The 16,621-nt window shown below is 42.3% G+C and overlaps 1 protein-coding gene across 1 annotated transcript in view; it reads left to right on the forward strand.

Annotated features, from left to right (window-relative positions):
* LOC148325948 (ephrin type-A receptor 4-A-like) overlaps positions 1 to 9,492 on the forward strand; it is a 31,588-nt gene extending 22,096 nt beyond the window's left edge. Inside the window, exons 8-19 of the mRNA XM_088310404.1 lie at positions 434 to 558; positions 673 to 832; positions 930 to 1,041; positions 2,245 to 2,303; positions 3,299 to 3,412; positions 3,502 to 3,687; positions 4,148 to 4,209; positions 4,314 to 4,523; positions 5,485 to 5,661; positions 7,332 to 7,519; positions 7,660 to 7,839; positions 8,655 to 9,492. Coding sequence (XP_088166530.1) covers positions 434 to 558; positions 673 to 832; positions 930 to 1,041; positions 2,245 to 2,303; positions 3,299 to 3,412; positions 3,502 to 3,687; positions 4,148 to 4,209; positions 4,314 to 4,523; positions 5,485 to 5,661; positions 7,332 to 7,519; positions 7,660 to 7,839; positions 8,655 to 8,772 — 1,691 coding nt within the window. The 3' untranslated portion in view covers positions 8,773 to 9,492. The remainder of the gene's footprint in view (positions 1 to 433; positions 559 to 672; positions 833 to 929; positions 1,042 to 2,244; positions 2,304 to 3,298; positions 3,413 to 3,501; positions 3,688 to 4,147; positions 4,210 to 4,313; positions 4,524 to 5,484; positions 5,662 to 7,331; positions 7,520 to 7,659; positions 7,840 to 8,654) is intronic.
* The last annotated feature ends 7,129 nt before the right edge of the window (positions 9,493 to 16,621 follow it).

The following is a 16,621-nucleotide window of genomic DNA, read 5'->3' on the forward strand; positions in this document are numbered from 1 at the left end:
TTAAGACTTAGCGTTGGCATTTTGAAAAGTGGCACACCTGCTCCGTTTGAGGTGCCCCGGGGAAATAAGTTAGCTGGGAGTGCGCAACACGAGCGTGTGCCTGGGATGTGTCAAGCCCAACCTGCACAACCATATGGCTCCACTGTCATGACACACAGCAAAAGGAAAGCCTTGGAAAATGGAGCGATGGGGAGCTATAGCGTGAGCAAGGTGTTTTGCCCCCCTGGAATAGGACAGAATAAGATTTAGGTTAGTTCTCTTGAGTTCTGGGTCAATGGGATTGTGGAGAACGGCTCGCCATACATTACTTATATATAATTGCGCAGTTCATAATATTAGGTACACGTATGCAGTTGAGAGAGATGCAGCAAAAAAAATCCGTTATCATTTAGAGAAGAAAGCGTTATCATTTAGATCTTGCTGTATCTTTCAGCTCCCTCTCGGGTGTCGTCCATTCAAGTAACTGATGTCACGAGGCATACTTTGTCATTGTCATGGCAACAGCCCGGTCAACCCAACGGGGTCATTCTGGAATATGAGGTCAAGTTCTACGAGAAGGTGAGCGTCCGGCAGGTTAATGCAGTCCAGCCAATTGCCTGGAATGCCAATATTTCGTTGGATGGGCTTGTTGTCAGGCATTCAGAGGAGGGCCTCTTTGTCCAATCTAATCAGGATCAGAGGGAGAGGTCCTACCGCATAATGAGGACCTTCTCTCGGAGCGTGGAAGTCACGGGACTCACCCCGCTCACTGTCTACGTGTTTCACGTGCGCGCTCGCACTGCCGCCGGATATGGAGAGTTCAGCACCCCTTTTGAATTTGCCACCAATTCAGGTAAACAAATAACGATGATTGCCTGTTTTGGTGATTCGCGTTTATATTTGGAGTGAGAAATCTGGCGTTAAAAAGGAATGGTGTGGTTTCTTGTTAGATCCCTTCCCTCTGATTGGAGAAGGCGTCAACTCTGCCTTCTTGTTGCTGTCCGTGAGCGGGGTTGGAATTCTGCTGCTTATATCTGCAGCTGTTTTCATCATTAGTCGCAGGTAAACACACGCGCACCATACAGCAAGCTGCACATTCGCGTTTGCTAACTTCATATAATTGATGTACTCACTGCCCACAATAGTGTATATAAACAAGCAATTCCGAGCGCTGCAAGATAAACATGTTGTTTTGATTGATGCCGCTAAAGTCATTTTAATTGTGTTCAAAATATTCTACTTTGCAGTTGTGTAGAACTGCACTGCATGATGCCGAGAGGCATTTGTCAATTGTTTCCCTTATTGAGCCTCCATGAGAGGGGAATAATATTCTAAATGAATCCTGTTAAGATGCAGTGCTGTTCCACTTTGCTTTCTGTTGTTTTCATTGTGGAGACTACTGGAAAAGTGCATCTGTCTTGTCTGTATGTCTCTCTGTGTGTAGCTTTTTTGCCCCTGCAAAGAACAATCGCTTTTATCGGAGCATTTTACCACAAAAAGTGTATCAAGCCCGATTGAAGAACCAACCGTCCCACCCCCCCCCTTTAAATCCATCCAAATTATGTATGAATTATAATTTTAAAAATGTATGCCGTATTCTTATTATTTTGATTTCTAAAGGCCAGATTTCTGATTCAATGCTATTATTGGTCCCCATTAGATGGTGCAGGTGTGCCCAATGAAGTGCCCATTGAGTGTATTCTTAATGCATAATGCATTTGCCTTAAACACCACCACTATCATTAAGAGCGACGCCCACGCTACCGCCGCTATTGTGCGCCTAAATAAGGTGTGTGTGTTACCTGCAGCATTTTAAAGGAGATTAGAGTGGAGACAGTGATAATCCCTTTGTCCCTGACTTGTCATCACTGTCTCCTCTTCTGTGTTCCTGTGTGTGTTTGTCAGCTCCCACTCTCTCTCTTATACACGTACACACACACACGCACACACACAAAGCCGTAGCAGGTGCGCACAGATGCACATTAAACACACCTGTTCCTGTTCATCCACAAAGGTTTTTTTGGGGGGGGATACTTTCTTTGTTTAGTGGAAAACACCTTTTATCTCATACTACCTGATGTAGCCCACCCCCCACCACAATCTCCTCCTCCCCCCTGTTACCCAAACACTTTCATGTGCACATGCGCTGTCCTTCCTGCTTCTCATTGTCATCAGTTTCCCAAGGTAAAAAAAAAAAAAGAAAATATATTAATGAAAACATGGAAGAAGTATATATGTGCTAATTCTTGTATTATTTGTGACCAGGAGGAACAAGTACAGTAAAACCAAGCAAGACTCAGAGGAGGAGAAACATCTTAATCCAGGTAGATTTCACATGCCAATGCGAATAGATGGATGTTGTCTACCACTTTAAACTCTCATCCCACCAAGATATTGACATAATTTGTAGCTGTTGCACAACGACCAACTCTCATCCTCCTCTGCATTCTTTCTAGGGTTGCAAAATTCAAAGTTGGAAATATTCCATGGGAATGAACAGAAATTAATGTTAATAAATGGTAAATTGCAAAGACTAAATCCAATTCAAGGTCGGCTCTCAATGGGAGGCTCGAATATATTTGGGAATGTTATATTCTTGCATAATGCTGACTAATACAAACAGATTTCATGCAAGTACAGAGGTACTTTGATTTACTAGTCAGTCTGAATTTTTTTTGTTCAGTGTCATGTCTGCTGCTTGTACTGCATTCACAAATGATGAAGTGTTGACCCCATGAGGGGAAATTTAATCCAGACACTCTTTTCTGCATCGTTTTCATTTCATTGAGATGTACATTTATGTGCTGATTATCAATTGCCTACGATAATGGGTGCATCCAAAATAACTCAAGGCAGCTCTGCTTACCTTTTGACTTGGACATACAGTGCTACTGTGACTTATGGGTGGTGGCTCAAATCTAATTGTATTTTTTTTGTTACAACCTATTAGTTGATTTTTTTTTTTTTTTTGCTTTGTGTTACATGCCATTTCAACTATCGCTCGAGTGAAGTGGAAAAAAGAGGCAATTCATGTTCTGTAATAATCTCTTGCATGTCTGCAAAGAGAGCTATTTATTTTGTATGATCTACTTATGTCGCAACAAAATGTTTATTTTAAGATTGAACATGATACCTTTCCCTCAATTCCCCCCAAAGAATCCCCTAAATGTCCTTCATTCCCATGGAAACTTTCCGAATTGGACTATTTCCAAAATTCCCCATTTTACATTTCTATGGAAATTTACCACAACATTTCTGGACATTTTCCCGCCTCTACGCCAACCGAACCCTTTCTGTTGTTTCCTCACCTCCACGTTAGGCGTCAAGATCTACGTGGATCCGTTCACCTACGAGGACCCAGATCAGGCCATCCACGAGTTCGCCAAGGAGATTGACGTGAGCTGCATTCACATCGAGCGAGTCATCGGCATGGGTGAGCCCGCCAATACCGCACGCACACACATCATCCTATACCTACACCCACGTGCTTACTCGGCAGTGACCTTGCTGTTTGCCGCGTAGGAGAGTTTGGCGAGGTGTGCAGCGGGCGCTTGCGTGCGCACGGAAAGCGAGAGGTGTACGTGGCCATTAAAAGTCTGAAGGCGGGATACTCGGACAAACAAAGGCGAGACTTCCTGTCGGAGGCGTCGATCATGGGCCAGTTTGACCACCCTAACATCATCAGGCTGGAGGGAGTTGTCACCAGATGTGAGTTGATGTGGATGAACAGTGGCAGCCATATTGCCTCATGCGCATCATCCAAAGCAGTTCAGAATAGTTATCTAATACATGACCAAAATATAAATAATTAATTCAATACATCATACTTAACATGTTGAATTTTGATGGGTGCAGACTTGGCTGATCGTCAAACTTGGCTGTAAGGGGCTTTACTCAAACCAAAAAATCAGAGAAGGAATTTGTAATCTGACTGGTTAAAAGAAATTGTCCCTCTGCTCATAAAGTTTGAGATAAATGGACCAGCACTGCTGATTCTGAAGGCCCGGGGTAGATTACATTGTCATGGCCACACATACACAATCAAATCTGATTGGGAAAAAAATAAAATCTGACAACGTGCACATACTGTACTGGGTGAGAGATCCTACAGACTGTTGGTAATAAATGTCGTGAAACAAATGAAACCACTGACGTCTTTTGTGTTTAGGCAAACCACTAATGATCATTACGGAATACATGGAAAATGGATCCCTGGATGCTTTTCTTCGGGTACATTTTACTCTCATTATTTCATCCCTTTTTTGTTAGACCACGTGAGAATTTGAAGTTGCTGAGTAGATCATGTCGTTTGATTGGCTCTTGTCGCCTCTCAGAAACACGACGGCCAGTTCACGGTGATCCAGCTGGTCGGCATGCTCCGTGGCATCGCCTCAGGCATGAAGTACCTGGCAGACATGAGCTACGTTCACCGAGATCTCGCTGCGCGAAACATTCTGGTCAACAGCAATCTTGTGTGTAAAGTATCCGACTTTGGCCTCAGTCGGGTTCTGGAGGATGACCCGGAGGCTGCGTACACGACAAGGGTAAGAACATACATACAGCTATTTTCTGGTTTGTACCTGCCAAGCCCAAACAATAGCGACAAAATGTGCAGTGCTATTTTTGTCTTGTTTACCGGTTATGGCTATTTCCTGGTTCATTGAGGGGGACTAAGGATCTTGCAAATGGACAAATGAGGCCAGGGGTCAACTATGCTATTCGGATCTTAGTGCCTAATACTGCAAAAATCTCCAACAGAATATATTGCCTTCGACATTGGCCTAAATTCTCTTATCAATTATAAAATGGACTAATTAAGTTCTCCTCCATCAAATGTCTCCAGTTGGTCCAAAATGCTGCTGATTGCCGTTAAATTGGAACTCGTAGGAGGGAGCACACCACTCCAATTGTGGGCTCCCTTCACTGGCTCCCTTTAGAGTTGAAGTTTAGAATCTTTGAGATTTTTTTTATATCTCTTATTTTTTTAATTATATTGCCCCACCTTACCACTCTGAGCTTCTCCACCTCTCCGCAACTGCGCCGTGCCTCCTGTCAGCCGACCAGATGCTACTGGAGGTACTGACGACTAAGCAGAGGCTCCATCTTCAAAAGTCATCTGAACACACACACACATTTTTATTCTTTGGCTTTGGACTCAGCATGAGACTTGGCATTGTTTTTAATGTTTTATTGTGTTTACTGTTTTTATTCCATTTATTTTTTATTTTATCTTTATCTTTGTATTTATATGTCTGATTTTTACTTCACGTTGCACTTTGTATGCAGCTGCGGTGGTTTTTAAAGTACTCTATAAACAAATAAAGTTGAGCTGAGTTAACAGATTTGTTCTCAAGCTATGTTCAAAACCTTCAATTGGTTAATTATGCATAAAATGTGGAGATGTGGGGATAGACTGATTGGTATCAATTTAAAAAAAAAAATAAAATAAATCAATAATATTTAGAATCACATTTCAGTGAACATATCTGACTTTTCTTATTTCAGGAAGCCCTTGGCACTTATCTTTCCCCTGGCGGGAAGATCCCCATCAGGTGGACGGCTCCGGAAGCCATCGCCTACAGGAAGTTCACCACAGCCAGTGACGTGTGGAGTTACGGCATCGTCATGTGGGAGGTCATTGCATACGGCGAGAGGCCCTATTGGGACATGAACAACCAGGATGTGAGTATTTTTATCATCTGTGACCTACAAGTCATCTTACTATCAGAAGAACGAGTATAAATGGTTAAACAAGTAAACCATTGTAGTACATGGCGGCATTCTGTCTTGTTTCCTGGAGTGGTACCCTCTAATGTTCTGGGTTTGTGCTTATCCACCCTTGATAAGACGAAATTAGTGTGTAGATTGTACCTCAGGGACCGAAATAGACTCATACAGTAGGTCTATTTTTGGCACCATAAGTAAATTGTCACATCAAAGACTTCTTTGTTATCCACAATTAGACAATCGGTGCAGCATCAAAGGACTTTTGAAGCAGTTATTATTTCATGATGCACAAATTATGGATTTCCTCCATGAAAGAGTAATTCATATTGTTCTGTTGTTTTGTTTATAAGCACACGTTAATTTTAAGCGAACGTGTAGCTTTAGCTTAATGCTAACACACAATGAAAATGCCATAGATTGGCTAACAAATAGCAGCAATAGTTAAGCAAAGGATATCTGAACACAATCGGTACAGCGACACACGTAGAGACGCAATATAACAATACTTACAGGGGTATATTCTTAATTGTCTGTAAAAAATTATGAATATCATCGCAGTTTCGTGAGTCACTGAGAGTAGTTGTGAAAACTTTCTGTTTGTGTTTTTAAGACTATTATTCTGCCCCAGGTGGTCAAGCCACGAACAAAGGAAAGATTCACAAACTCTGAATCATTTGATCATGATGCTCAGGTTGAGCATTCACGATGTGTTGTAATCCAAATTTTGAAGATCTTACCACTCAGTCAATGCACGGAGGAGACGTCTATGTTTTCTAAAATCAAAATTTCAATCACTTGTAACTTCAGTCATGGAATTGGCACTTCATCACAAAGGCATTAAACTACATATCAATTAGTACATGTGGCAAATGCAAAAGCCACATGCAGACGGTCACGTTTTGTGAGTCAAGTTCCCAGTAGCGCTCTCTCCAAGACTGCTTTGACAAAACACGATTTGTGTGCAACTGGTTTCTGTTCAAACGTTTATTCCTGTAGCGAGCAATTATGCAAACTTCAATGAGGCTCCTTGATGTAGAAGAATACATGAAACAGGCTCCACGTCTCTGATATTTCAGGAGAGGACTTCTGAAGGCAAACAAAGTAGAGGTTGTGTGTTTAACCTTTGCACCTTTGCAGAGATTTTGTTGCTTTTGCTTTCATACCAAGGGAGGCCAATGAGTCCTGACATCTTACAGGCACAGAAACATAAATCAATGTAAACAAACCTTTACAAATTATAAGGTCATTTTGTTCATTCGAAGCAATTTGAAATTCCCTTTTTCAAGCATTTTGCATTACAGGCCCTAAAAAAACTCACAAAAAAAAAAATTCATTTAAATCTACTGCACAGTAGGCTATGTTCATTTTCGGTTAGTAATATTCCTAAAAGTATGTTCTATGAGGTGCCATATGATGTGATGAATGCATGATGTTTAAAATGTCAAAACTGCAGCCATTTGGGAATACATGTGAGTGTACTTTGTGTTTCGAAGCAGTTATTAACTCATTCACTGCCATTGACGGCTCTAGATGTCAAAGTTCCATTGGGAAACTGTGTGTTTGAATTTAGCAATGCAAAGTTGTTTTCGAAAACTATGAACCACCGACCTGTGTCCTTCCGGTAGGTGATAAAAGCAATCGAGGAGGGCTACCGTCTTCCTGCTCCCATGGACTGTCCAGTGGTCCTACACCAGCTCATGTTGGACTGCTGGGAGCGAGACCGAGCAGAGAGACCCTCTTTCAGCCAGATCCTCAACATGCTGGATAAGCTCATTCGCAACCCTGGGACTCTACGTAGAACTGGAGGGGAAAGGTACAGTCTTTATAAAAAAATATATATATATACATACAATATATCATCTATTTTTTAACAAAGCCAAATTAATAACCAGTCACCCCCATTCAACTGTGATTTTTCTCACCAATTTCAGTGTGCTCTCTATGTGCTCACAGACCTACAGTGTTGGAGTCAGCAGGGTGTCCGGAGGTGTGTGTGTCAGTCCTACCAGAAGTGTGTGTGTCCAAGTGGTCACTGTGTGAGTGGCTGCAATCCATTGGTTTGGAGAGGTACACGGAGACACTGATGGCTGGAGGATATTCCAGCCTTGACAACCTACTGGCACTCACACACCAGTGAGTGCAATGTTTGTGTTAATTCTGTTACGACAGCTTACACACTCAACAGCACTTTTAACTTGACTGTCAACTTTAGTTTCACAGATGCCACTAAAGTAATTCTATAGATGTGGGTTGTATGATTAAACTACTAGTTTTAAGGGGTTATCCTTTTTAAAGAAAAAAAAATCCCATTAAGTTTAATTTCCGTGTTCTAGTGGCAGCTCATTTTGTTTAGATCAGGGATGGGCAAAGTTTTTGATTGGCGGGCCACAATGGGTTCTAAAATTTGACAGAGAGGCCGGACCAAGCGCAGATGGATGGAGCGTTTTGGTAACCTCACCTCATCGGAGAAAAAAAAAAGACATGTAATTTTAAATGAAAGTGAACGAAAGGATTACAACAATATATATGTCTTTTAAAAACCACAGTTGTTCGAGAAAAAAAAAAAAAACATTAACAAGGTTTATTCGTTTAATCTTTTTCAAGTTCGGCGGGCCGGATTAAATTGTTTAACGGGCCGCATGTGGCCCCCTGGCCGTAGATTGCCCATGCCTGGTTTAGATTATGTGTTACTCAAAAACATGTTTACAATAGTATGTTCTTTGCTTCCCCAGTAGTCCAAACACGTACGTGGACTAATTGAGAAATTTTTGAAGTTATTTCAACATTAATTTGTTCTTGTCTGACTGCGTTGGTCCAAACTCTTTGTTTTCCACCTGCTGCGTGCGGCACTGCTGTTTTTGTAAAAAATGCACATTGGGGAAAAAAAAGCATTTTTTTGTGGGGTTTAAAGACTTCCTAATTGATATTTCTCCTCTCTGTGCTCACAGGGAGATGGACAGATTGGGAATCCTCACACCATCGCACCAGGACATACTCGTTGCCAGTGTACAGCAAGAAATATTGTCTCAAATGCAGCACATGCACCACACAATGGTTCCAGTCTGAGTCTCAGGCTGAATACCTGAATTCCATTTACCTCACCCATGCACTTTAGGGGAACTTTTCGACAGAGGATCAGTACAAGGAGTGGAATGAAAGTATATGAGAAGTGAGAAAACAGCACTTTTGTCAACTTCCATCCTGTGGAGTTTTCTAAAAACACAATATGGACGTGGCCACTGATTGAGACTGAAGCCCCATCCTCGTCTTCACTTTTATTTTGCATTATTTTATTATCTGGTTTGTGAAAGCTGACATGAAAGCAGAATGGCTTTCCAGTTTTATTTGGGATTTTTTTTTTTTTTTGCTGCTTTGGGCTTGACTTGAAGAGTGTGCGTGCATGTGCGTGTGTGCGCGCGTGTGCGCGTGTACAATGTAAATTCACAAATAGTTGACTCTCCTGTGTCCAAGTGTCGCACGTCTTTGAACATTCTTGATATGCAAAGTGAAATTTGGAGGAGTCAGGACAAATATGTCGTCACTAGTTATATACTAACGGACTGAATGTCTTACTTTTGTTTTTATAGTTTTCTTGGTTGAATCGTATTACTTAGACATTTATCTTAGAATGTCATGTCAGTCTTGACTCTTTCTCGTTAGCTACAAGAAATATTTTATTTATGGCCTCTTTTTTTTATGTAGTTTCTACTGTATATTGTAAAATAGGAGCGCTGAGGAAAAACTGAATTGATTGCCATGTTGCATTGCAATAAATGCCAAAATCCATCTCTGGACATTATTGTACAATATTGACTGCATTCGGTGTTTTCGCTGATTTGATATTCACTCATCGGACACAATATTGAGGACACCTTAACTCTGAGGACCAACACAAGTTAACTCAAACTTTACAAAGCTTCTCAAAACTCCATATGACATACAGTGGTGTCGCAAGGTGGGGCGTGTTGGGAGGTGGAACATTCCAGCCCTCCTGCAGAGGGCAGGCTTCACAGCTAAACAAGTGCCACCACATCCTCTCCTCAGGTGCGCCATAATAAAGGAAGGGAGCCTACCAAAGCAATGATAGACAGGGATGCGTATTAATAATGTTGCGAATGAACGTTATTTATTAAAGATAGTAATAGTCAGTTGTGATTGACACGAAAAGAGAGGTTTTTCCTAATTTTGGTTGTATCACTGAGCGGTGGTTGGAATAGACGGCCGCTTTATTTTTGGATAATATTAAAACAAAACTGTTTGTCTCTCTCATCAGGCTGAATAATGCATTTCTTCTGAACGTCAAAACTCTGTGCCAATAACGAGCAAATAAACCACTAGAAGAAAGCCGAGTTTAAAACCGTTAGACGAACCACGCTCGCTCACGGTTGTTTGTGAATGAGAGGACAGGCGGAAAGAAAGACCGGATGGAGAGCGATGTTGCAATCAAAAGAGAAAGAAAAAGCTGTGGGCTGTCTTGACGCGATATCGCGCTTTTGTCGGGATAAATTGGGCTGAGTTCACTGTGCAAACTTGTCCAATCAGCACACATCTGTCCTCTTAATACCATGCCATGCACATATTCTTGCACGCGCACACACTGGGGAGTTGATTGGAGGATGCTTTTGAAACATAAAGGAAGGGACCATACAATCTGGATTCTGACAAATATGCCAATGTTATTCCAGCCTAATGAGAGTTGGCTGCACACACACAGGCAAATGCAGACACACAAACACCCCCTCTCCCCTCCCATGACTCACTCCCGAAATGAAATGCTGATGGTGGTTAATGAGGCAGATGCCGCTAAGTAAGAGACAGAAAGAGAGAGAGGGAGGAGTCCGTTTGGCTCCAGGCACAGAAACTTACTGCTCCTCAACATTAATGAGCAAGTGATGTCACATGACCAGGCCACCTTTCCGGATGGTGCATTGCATGCTGAATTTGACTGTTAAAACGATTTGTTCATGGTCGGCAGAGGTGCCGGTAGAACTCCTAGCTTGACAGTTAGATCGCTTTATTTAATTCACGACATCTTGCTTAAGTCACCGTTTAAGGTATCATAAGACTCGAGAGTAGTTGGAGTTCCCTGGACATGATATTTTTGTTTGGTTGTAAATATTGTTTAATACTGAAGAGACCCATATTATCAGGGGAAACTGACTCTTAACACACCTTCGGAAGAACTTGCTGATCAGATGATCATTTGAATCAGGTGTGTTGGAGGAGGCAGACAGGACCCTCAGGGACCGGCGTCGGACACCCGTGGTTTAGATGAAATTTCTGCCATCAAATCGGCACTCCGCCATCTCCAAGACGCCGGCCGGCCGGCCCAGTTTTACGGAGACTATTCTGCCAAATTGGCAAACATGCTCAGCCGAGCTTCACGCTGATATGAAAATCGAGATCCGCCGGAATTAGCGGCATGGTGCAGATGTCTACGAAAATAGACCTCCGTGTTTTTAAACGTCACTGGCTGCGAAACAAATAAATGTCTCTCCCCACACAACTTGGAAAAAACTACCACAAGTCATAGATCGTTCAGGCACAAACATTAAAACCTGACACTGTGCTCATGCTAACCCAAACTGAAGCACACGAACAGCGTGATCCTGTTCTCTCATCTCAACTCTCTCAAAGCATAGGGCTACTTTTTAATTTTATTTTTTTAACATGCCTTAATTTGAAGTTAGATCATTTTCATTAGCAATGACTGTGACAAATCGGGCCTGCATCTGTTCCAAATTGTGCTCAAAGGAATCGATCAAATGGATAACGGCCCTGAATCTACGTTGACCGATGGTCGAGTGAACAGTGGTAATGTTAAATCCAAAAGACACTCTTGATGTATTGAGGAGGGCAGATCAAATTGAATCTTTCTGTCTCCATGTCTCAGTGGGAGGCCATTGTGGGTTTTTGTCCCCAGATTAGGGCTCGTATGGATCCGGCTAATCCTGCCTACTCTTCCATGTGGGAGTGGCAGCGGGACGTCTTTGCTGCACAGCCAGCCGTAACTTAATGGCTGTGAGATTGAGTTTTCTACACGGGCACGCTCACTCGCACACGGCCGCAGACACACAGCACAAAGTCGAGATTTGTTTCAGGATTAAAGGCATCACCCTCAAAGACGGACACAATGCCGCAGGCATTCCCACGGCAACCCTGACAAGGCCGTGTGTGTATTTCTCAAAAACTACCGCCAAGAAACACTTCACCGGGCAAGGAGAGCATGCTGCAGCGGCTGAGCATGCGCGCGCACACACACATGCACGCGCACACACACACAGCTGTCCGGGATGGCAGGCCATTTCTCTCTCATTATGCTGGGCAGGCGCACAAGTCTTGGCTGGCGCTCCCCTGCTGCTGCGGCTTTGGACAGGTAGCATCTGACACACATTAGCCTGATCGTAATGACTTCTTCTGCTGCAGTCATTATTACCCACTTGGAGAAAAACAACCACGGGGTGTCGTTTTGCTTTTTGTCTTATGTTTTTCTTTTGCAGTGAATGGCATGCATTTTTAAGTTGATGTTCCTGTCATTTTTGCCGGGAAAGCATAATAAAGAGACAGACAGACAGATGAACAGACAGCCCCACTAGTCGAAACGTGGCATCGTGATTAATATTGCGTTCGTGGAGTATGAGTAAAGCAGTAAAATCGACAACCTACGTGGCGGCCATTTTGTCACTTCTGTCCTCTGAATATGACATCACAGTTGCTCTGGGCTTAGCTAACGACCAATCATGGCTCAGCTTCAGAAAACAGGTGAGCCGTGATGGGTTGGTTGTCACCTGAGCACTGAGCAACTGTGATGTTATATTCAGGCAAAAGTTGTGACAAAATGGCCGCCCCCTGAGATGGTTAAACATGGGTGGATTTTGTGGTTTAACACTTATTCCACAAACGCAATTTTAACCAGAATGCCATGCTTCGACTAGTGAAGGCACAGAGAATATATTATTGCAAAGAATTTTGGGGGTGTTGACGGCCCCTTTACGAAAAGTGCCAAGAATATATTGACATTGCGACGCTATAATGAAAAATGGGGGTGCTCAGAATTTCAAGGCAATAAACTGTGATGAACTTTTAAGTTTTGGAATTCAACTATTGGTAAATATTTATGTTTTCCTGTTGCAAAAACTGGCTTTTTAAAGCATAAATACTACTTTTCATAATAATGAAAGTACATTTTGTAAACTGTCAAAGCATTAATTATCAAACAGTTAATCGTCAAAAATATCAATATCTCAAAATCCAGAGTCACTTCGAAGAAATGGATGGCATTTTAAGACTGAGCAGCCCAAAATTACCTCAGAAAGTCTTTGGCAAACAAAAAAAAAGAAAAAGAAAAAGGCTTGTGTTATCAATCTATTACACACACTGAAATTTGAACCAAATTATAGACATTCAAATACCAAAATATAAATGTGCAAAAACAACTTCTTATTTGGCCATTTTCCGCCTCACAGGACAGATCCTAAAATGAAGTGGACGATGTGCGTGGGGTGTGAAGCAGATCAGAAACAATGAGGGTTGTGAACACTGGGCCTCCAACATCGCATGGATTGTTTGCTCACGGATCCCGAAAGGAATACCACTGTGATTAACATTAATCCTTCAAGTCCGTGGGCAAACAGTGCAGACGGCAGCTTGGGATCTCCAACATGGACAGCAGGTGTTTCCTCACAAGCTCTTTTTAGTCCTGACACCGTGTGTATACAGACTAATGGTTAGAACCGTTTTACACCCTGATGGGCTTCAATCAACATATTGTACATACGCAGTGAATTTGGCGGCGTACATTTTACTCTAAAACAGGGGTGGGCACAATTTATGATTGGCGGGCCACAATGAGTTCTAAAATTTGACAGAGGGGCCCGAACAGGAGCAGATGGATGGAGTGTTTTGGTAACCTCACCTCATCGGAGAAAAAAAATATTTACATTTAATTTTAAATGAAAATAAACAAAAGCATTACAACAAGATATTTGTCTTTGACACACCACCGTATTTAGAAAATAAAACAACAAGGTTTATTCAACTAATTTTTTTTCAAGTTCGGCGGGCCGGATTAAAACATTTAATGGGCCGCATGTGGTCCACGGGCTGTAGTTTGCCCACATCCGCTCTAAAAAGTCTATATTTGGACCCATTAAACAGCGTAACATTTGAGAGTCAAATCTCCGGCGTAAAATTGACTCTGTGAATTTCACGTTGAATATTTCACTCCAGTGTTCCGTTCAATCTGCCTGCTGTGGAACAATGTGCAAACACAACATTGACACATTATCACCTCATGTGCTTGCCACTTGTGGACTGTTTACACATCTGTAAGAGACTAGCAACATTAGCATTTATTTGGACTCATGTTCCTGGCCACGCAAATTCAATATTTACTCTCTTTGCACCTCTATTTCGACCTCTACCAACTTCTATCTGCAAAAATGCAGCGTTAGGCCTACCACATTTAGCTACAGAGATTTTATGAGAGAAAAACAGGGGTAGTAAAAAGTGGGATTGGAATAAAAAAATAAACTCATAAACAGCCCAAAACTCTCAGTCAGCTAAAACGCTCAATGAAAAATGACTACTTGTAAAAAGTTCCCTTTAAGATGGACAAGTTAGTGAGCCCATTTTCTGCAATCCAAATAATGCTTTGTTCCTCGTGAGGTTGACAGGTCAAGGAAGAATGGAGGTTTTCAGGGTTGGGGGGGCTTCTGGCTCTAAAAAACGAGATGATGCGCGATGCCCTGCAGGGTTCCAAAGCTTAGCAGCATGACGGATCAGACACCCCCATAGAAGAAATCAATGATCTCATTTTTGCTGTCTCGCCCCATGGCGTGTGGCATGGAATGGAATGTGCGACTTAAAACTATACGTAATTAGTCGACTTGAAGGTAACGGCTTCAAAATTGTGGTAATTGTGAAGAGTAGAGTATTTTTTTAATTTATTTATTTATTTATATTTTGGTCGTAGACAAGGTGAAGAAATGTTGCTGGACCAACCAGAACACCTCTTTAGTGTGGTACCTAGTAGATAATGCGTAGAGTGTAGTGTAGTGGCTTACATATACAATACAACTTTATTTATATAGCCCATTTTACAACAGCTGGAATTGTAACAAAGTGCTTTCCATTTGGTGAAATATAAATTACCGTATATTATATCTTATTACAACATAGTTCAGACGTGCGGACAGTAAGATGTGGTAAAATTAATTGTTCTTTTGAGATAAAATAAAAACGAGACCTTTGAGTATTGTTATATTGTCTGTCAACATGTGTTGTTCCGCCATTTGTGTTCAAATATCTGCTGATCAAAGCAGAGGTTGTGGTCTTTTCTTGAATATTTTTTGATTGGCTCTGTGAACCTGGGGAATTATTTGAAGGAAACAGCAAAAAGTGCATTTTCAAAAGCATTATGGAATTTAGTTTAAAGAAAACTCCGCCCATGCGTAGTTAGACTGAACCTTTCGCTGGACTTTCATAAAATGAAGAACCTTGGACTTCAATTTCAGTGCAGCAAGAATTCCACCTAATGACTAAATTCCAACTTAATCAATCGTTACTGTATCCCCATCCCCAATGCAGAGACCAGGTGACCACTGCAGACACTTTCCTCATCATGGCGCTGACCATGCTGAAATCCTTAAATTTGTGCCCGAAGCGCTCAAAGCGAACTCAAACCAATCACAGCCAGACACAGACCACAGACCGCGAGCACACATTATTATACGCAATTACCTTCTATCTGCACAGCTTCACGGGTGTTGTTTTAGGATCAGGTTGTTGAGAAAACGATCCTGAGATTGTGTAGAATCACCACCAAGGGGGAAATGGCTCATTATCACAGAACATACCGTCACTGTTATTTGGACCTGAAATTGAATCCTCTGTGTGTGTGTGTGTGTGTGTATATCTATGTACATAAGTGCTCCTCTGTATGTTTAGCGCATTCATCCATATCATGGACGTTCAATATTTAGGCAACGCGGCTCAGCTGTGTTTGCTAAACCTCATCCAAAGTGCATACCCGCATGTATTTTCCGTGGTGCTGTTAGCGGAAGTGACAGGGGGGACGTTTGCCTGGAGAACAAAAGACAAGGGGTGCACCGCCATTTGTCCTTCATCAGCCCTCCACTCCAATTTTCCTCCATCTCATTAATGGATGGATAGATGATCAATAGCAGCGAGCCAGTAGAGGGGGATTAGGATTAGAAATCGATGGGGTTGTTTTCTTCGTCCTGCCGGAGATAAACAGTGCCGTAAGACACTGACAGACTTTTGAAGACTATTCATGTGTGTGTGTGTGAGAGAGAGGTCATGGCTTACCTCTTCTCTGTTAAGACACACACATCTGTTTGCAATTTAAAAGAGACGTATTCGCTCCAGTGAGATTCAGCGAGGGGGGGGGGGATTCTTGCATGCAAGCGCGATTCGAGCACACTTTTCTAAACAAAATGTGAACGTTCAGAAGTGGGAGATCACATCAGAGAGCCACCGACTGCAGGTTCACGCCAAGTTATCTTCCGACTGTCTGAGAATAGCTGGAGATGAGTGAAGAGGAGGCAAAGAGAGTGAGTGCTCCCAAAAAACCTGAGTGGGCTGTGAGAGGTGAAGCAAGGCATTGTGGGTAGGTGAGCCTTGGTCTCCCACTCAAAGACATTTAGAAACGTACCCTTGATCTGAGCCCCGCTCGCCTTTTGTCTCCTCTCACGGCTATCTCGAACACACACACGTGCGCACGCACTGTCCACGTGTTGAGGTGTCCATGCCTCTCGCGCCTTTGATAGAACAAAGGCATTTATTTGTGGTTCCCGCGGTTCAAAGCTCAGCTTTGTGACCGCCCGTTTCCAAAACAGGTGCACAAGCTGCCAAGCTGTAATTGTTCTTTACCTTCATCACGTCACAAAAAGCA

This window comes from Idiotropiscis lumnitzeri, chromosome 12 (genome assembly GCF_059441095.1).
Source record: "Idiotropiscis lumnitzeri isolate Australia: NSW breed Sydney's pygmy pipehorse chromosome 12, RoL_Ilum_1.0, whole genome shotgun sequence".
In the NCBI taxonomy this organism is placed as follows: Eukaryota; Metazoa; Chordata; class Actinopteri; order Syngnathiformes; family Syngnathidae; genus Idiotropiscis; species Idiotropiscis lumnitzeri.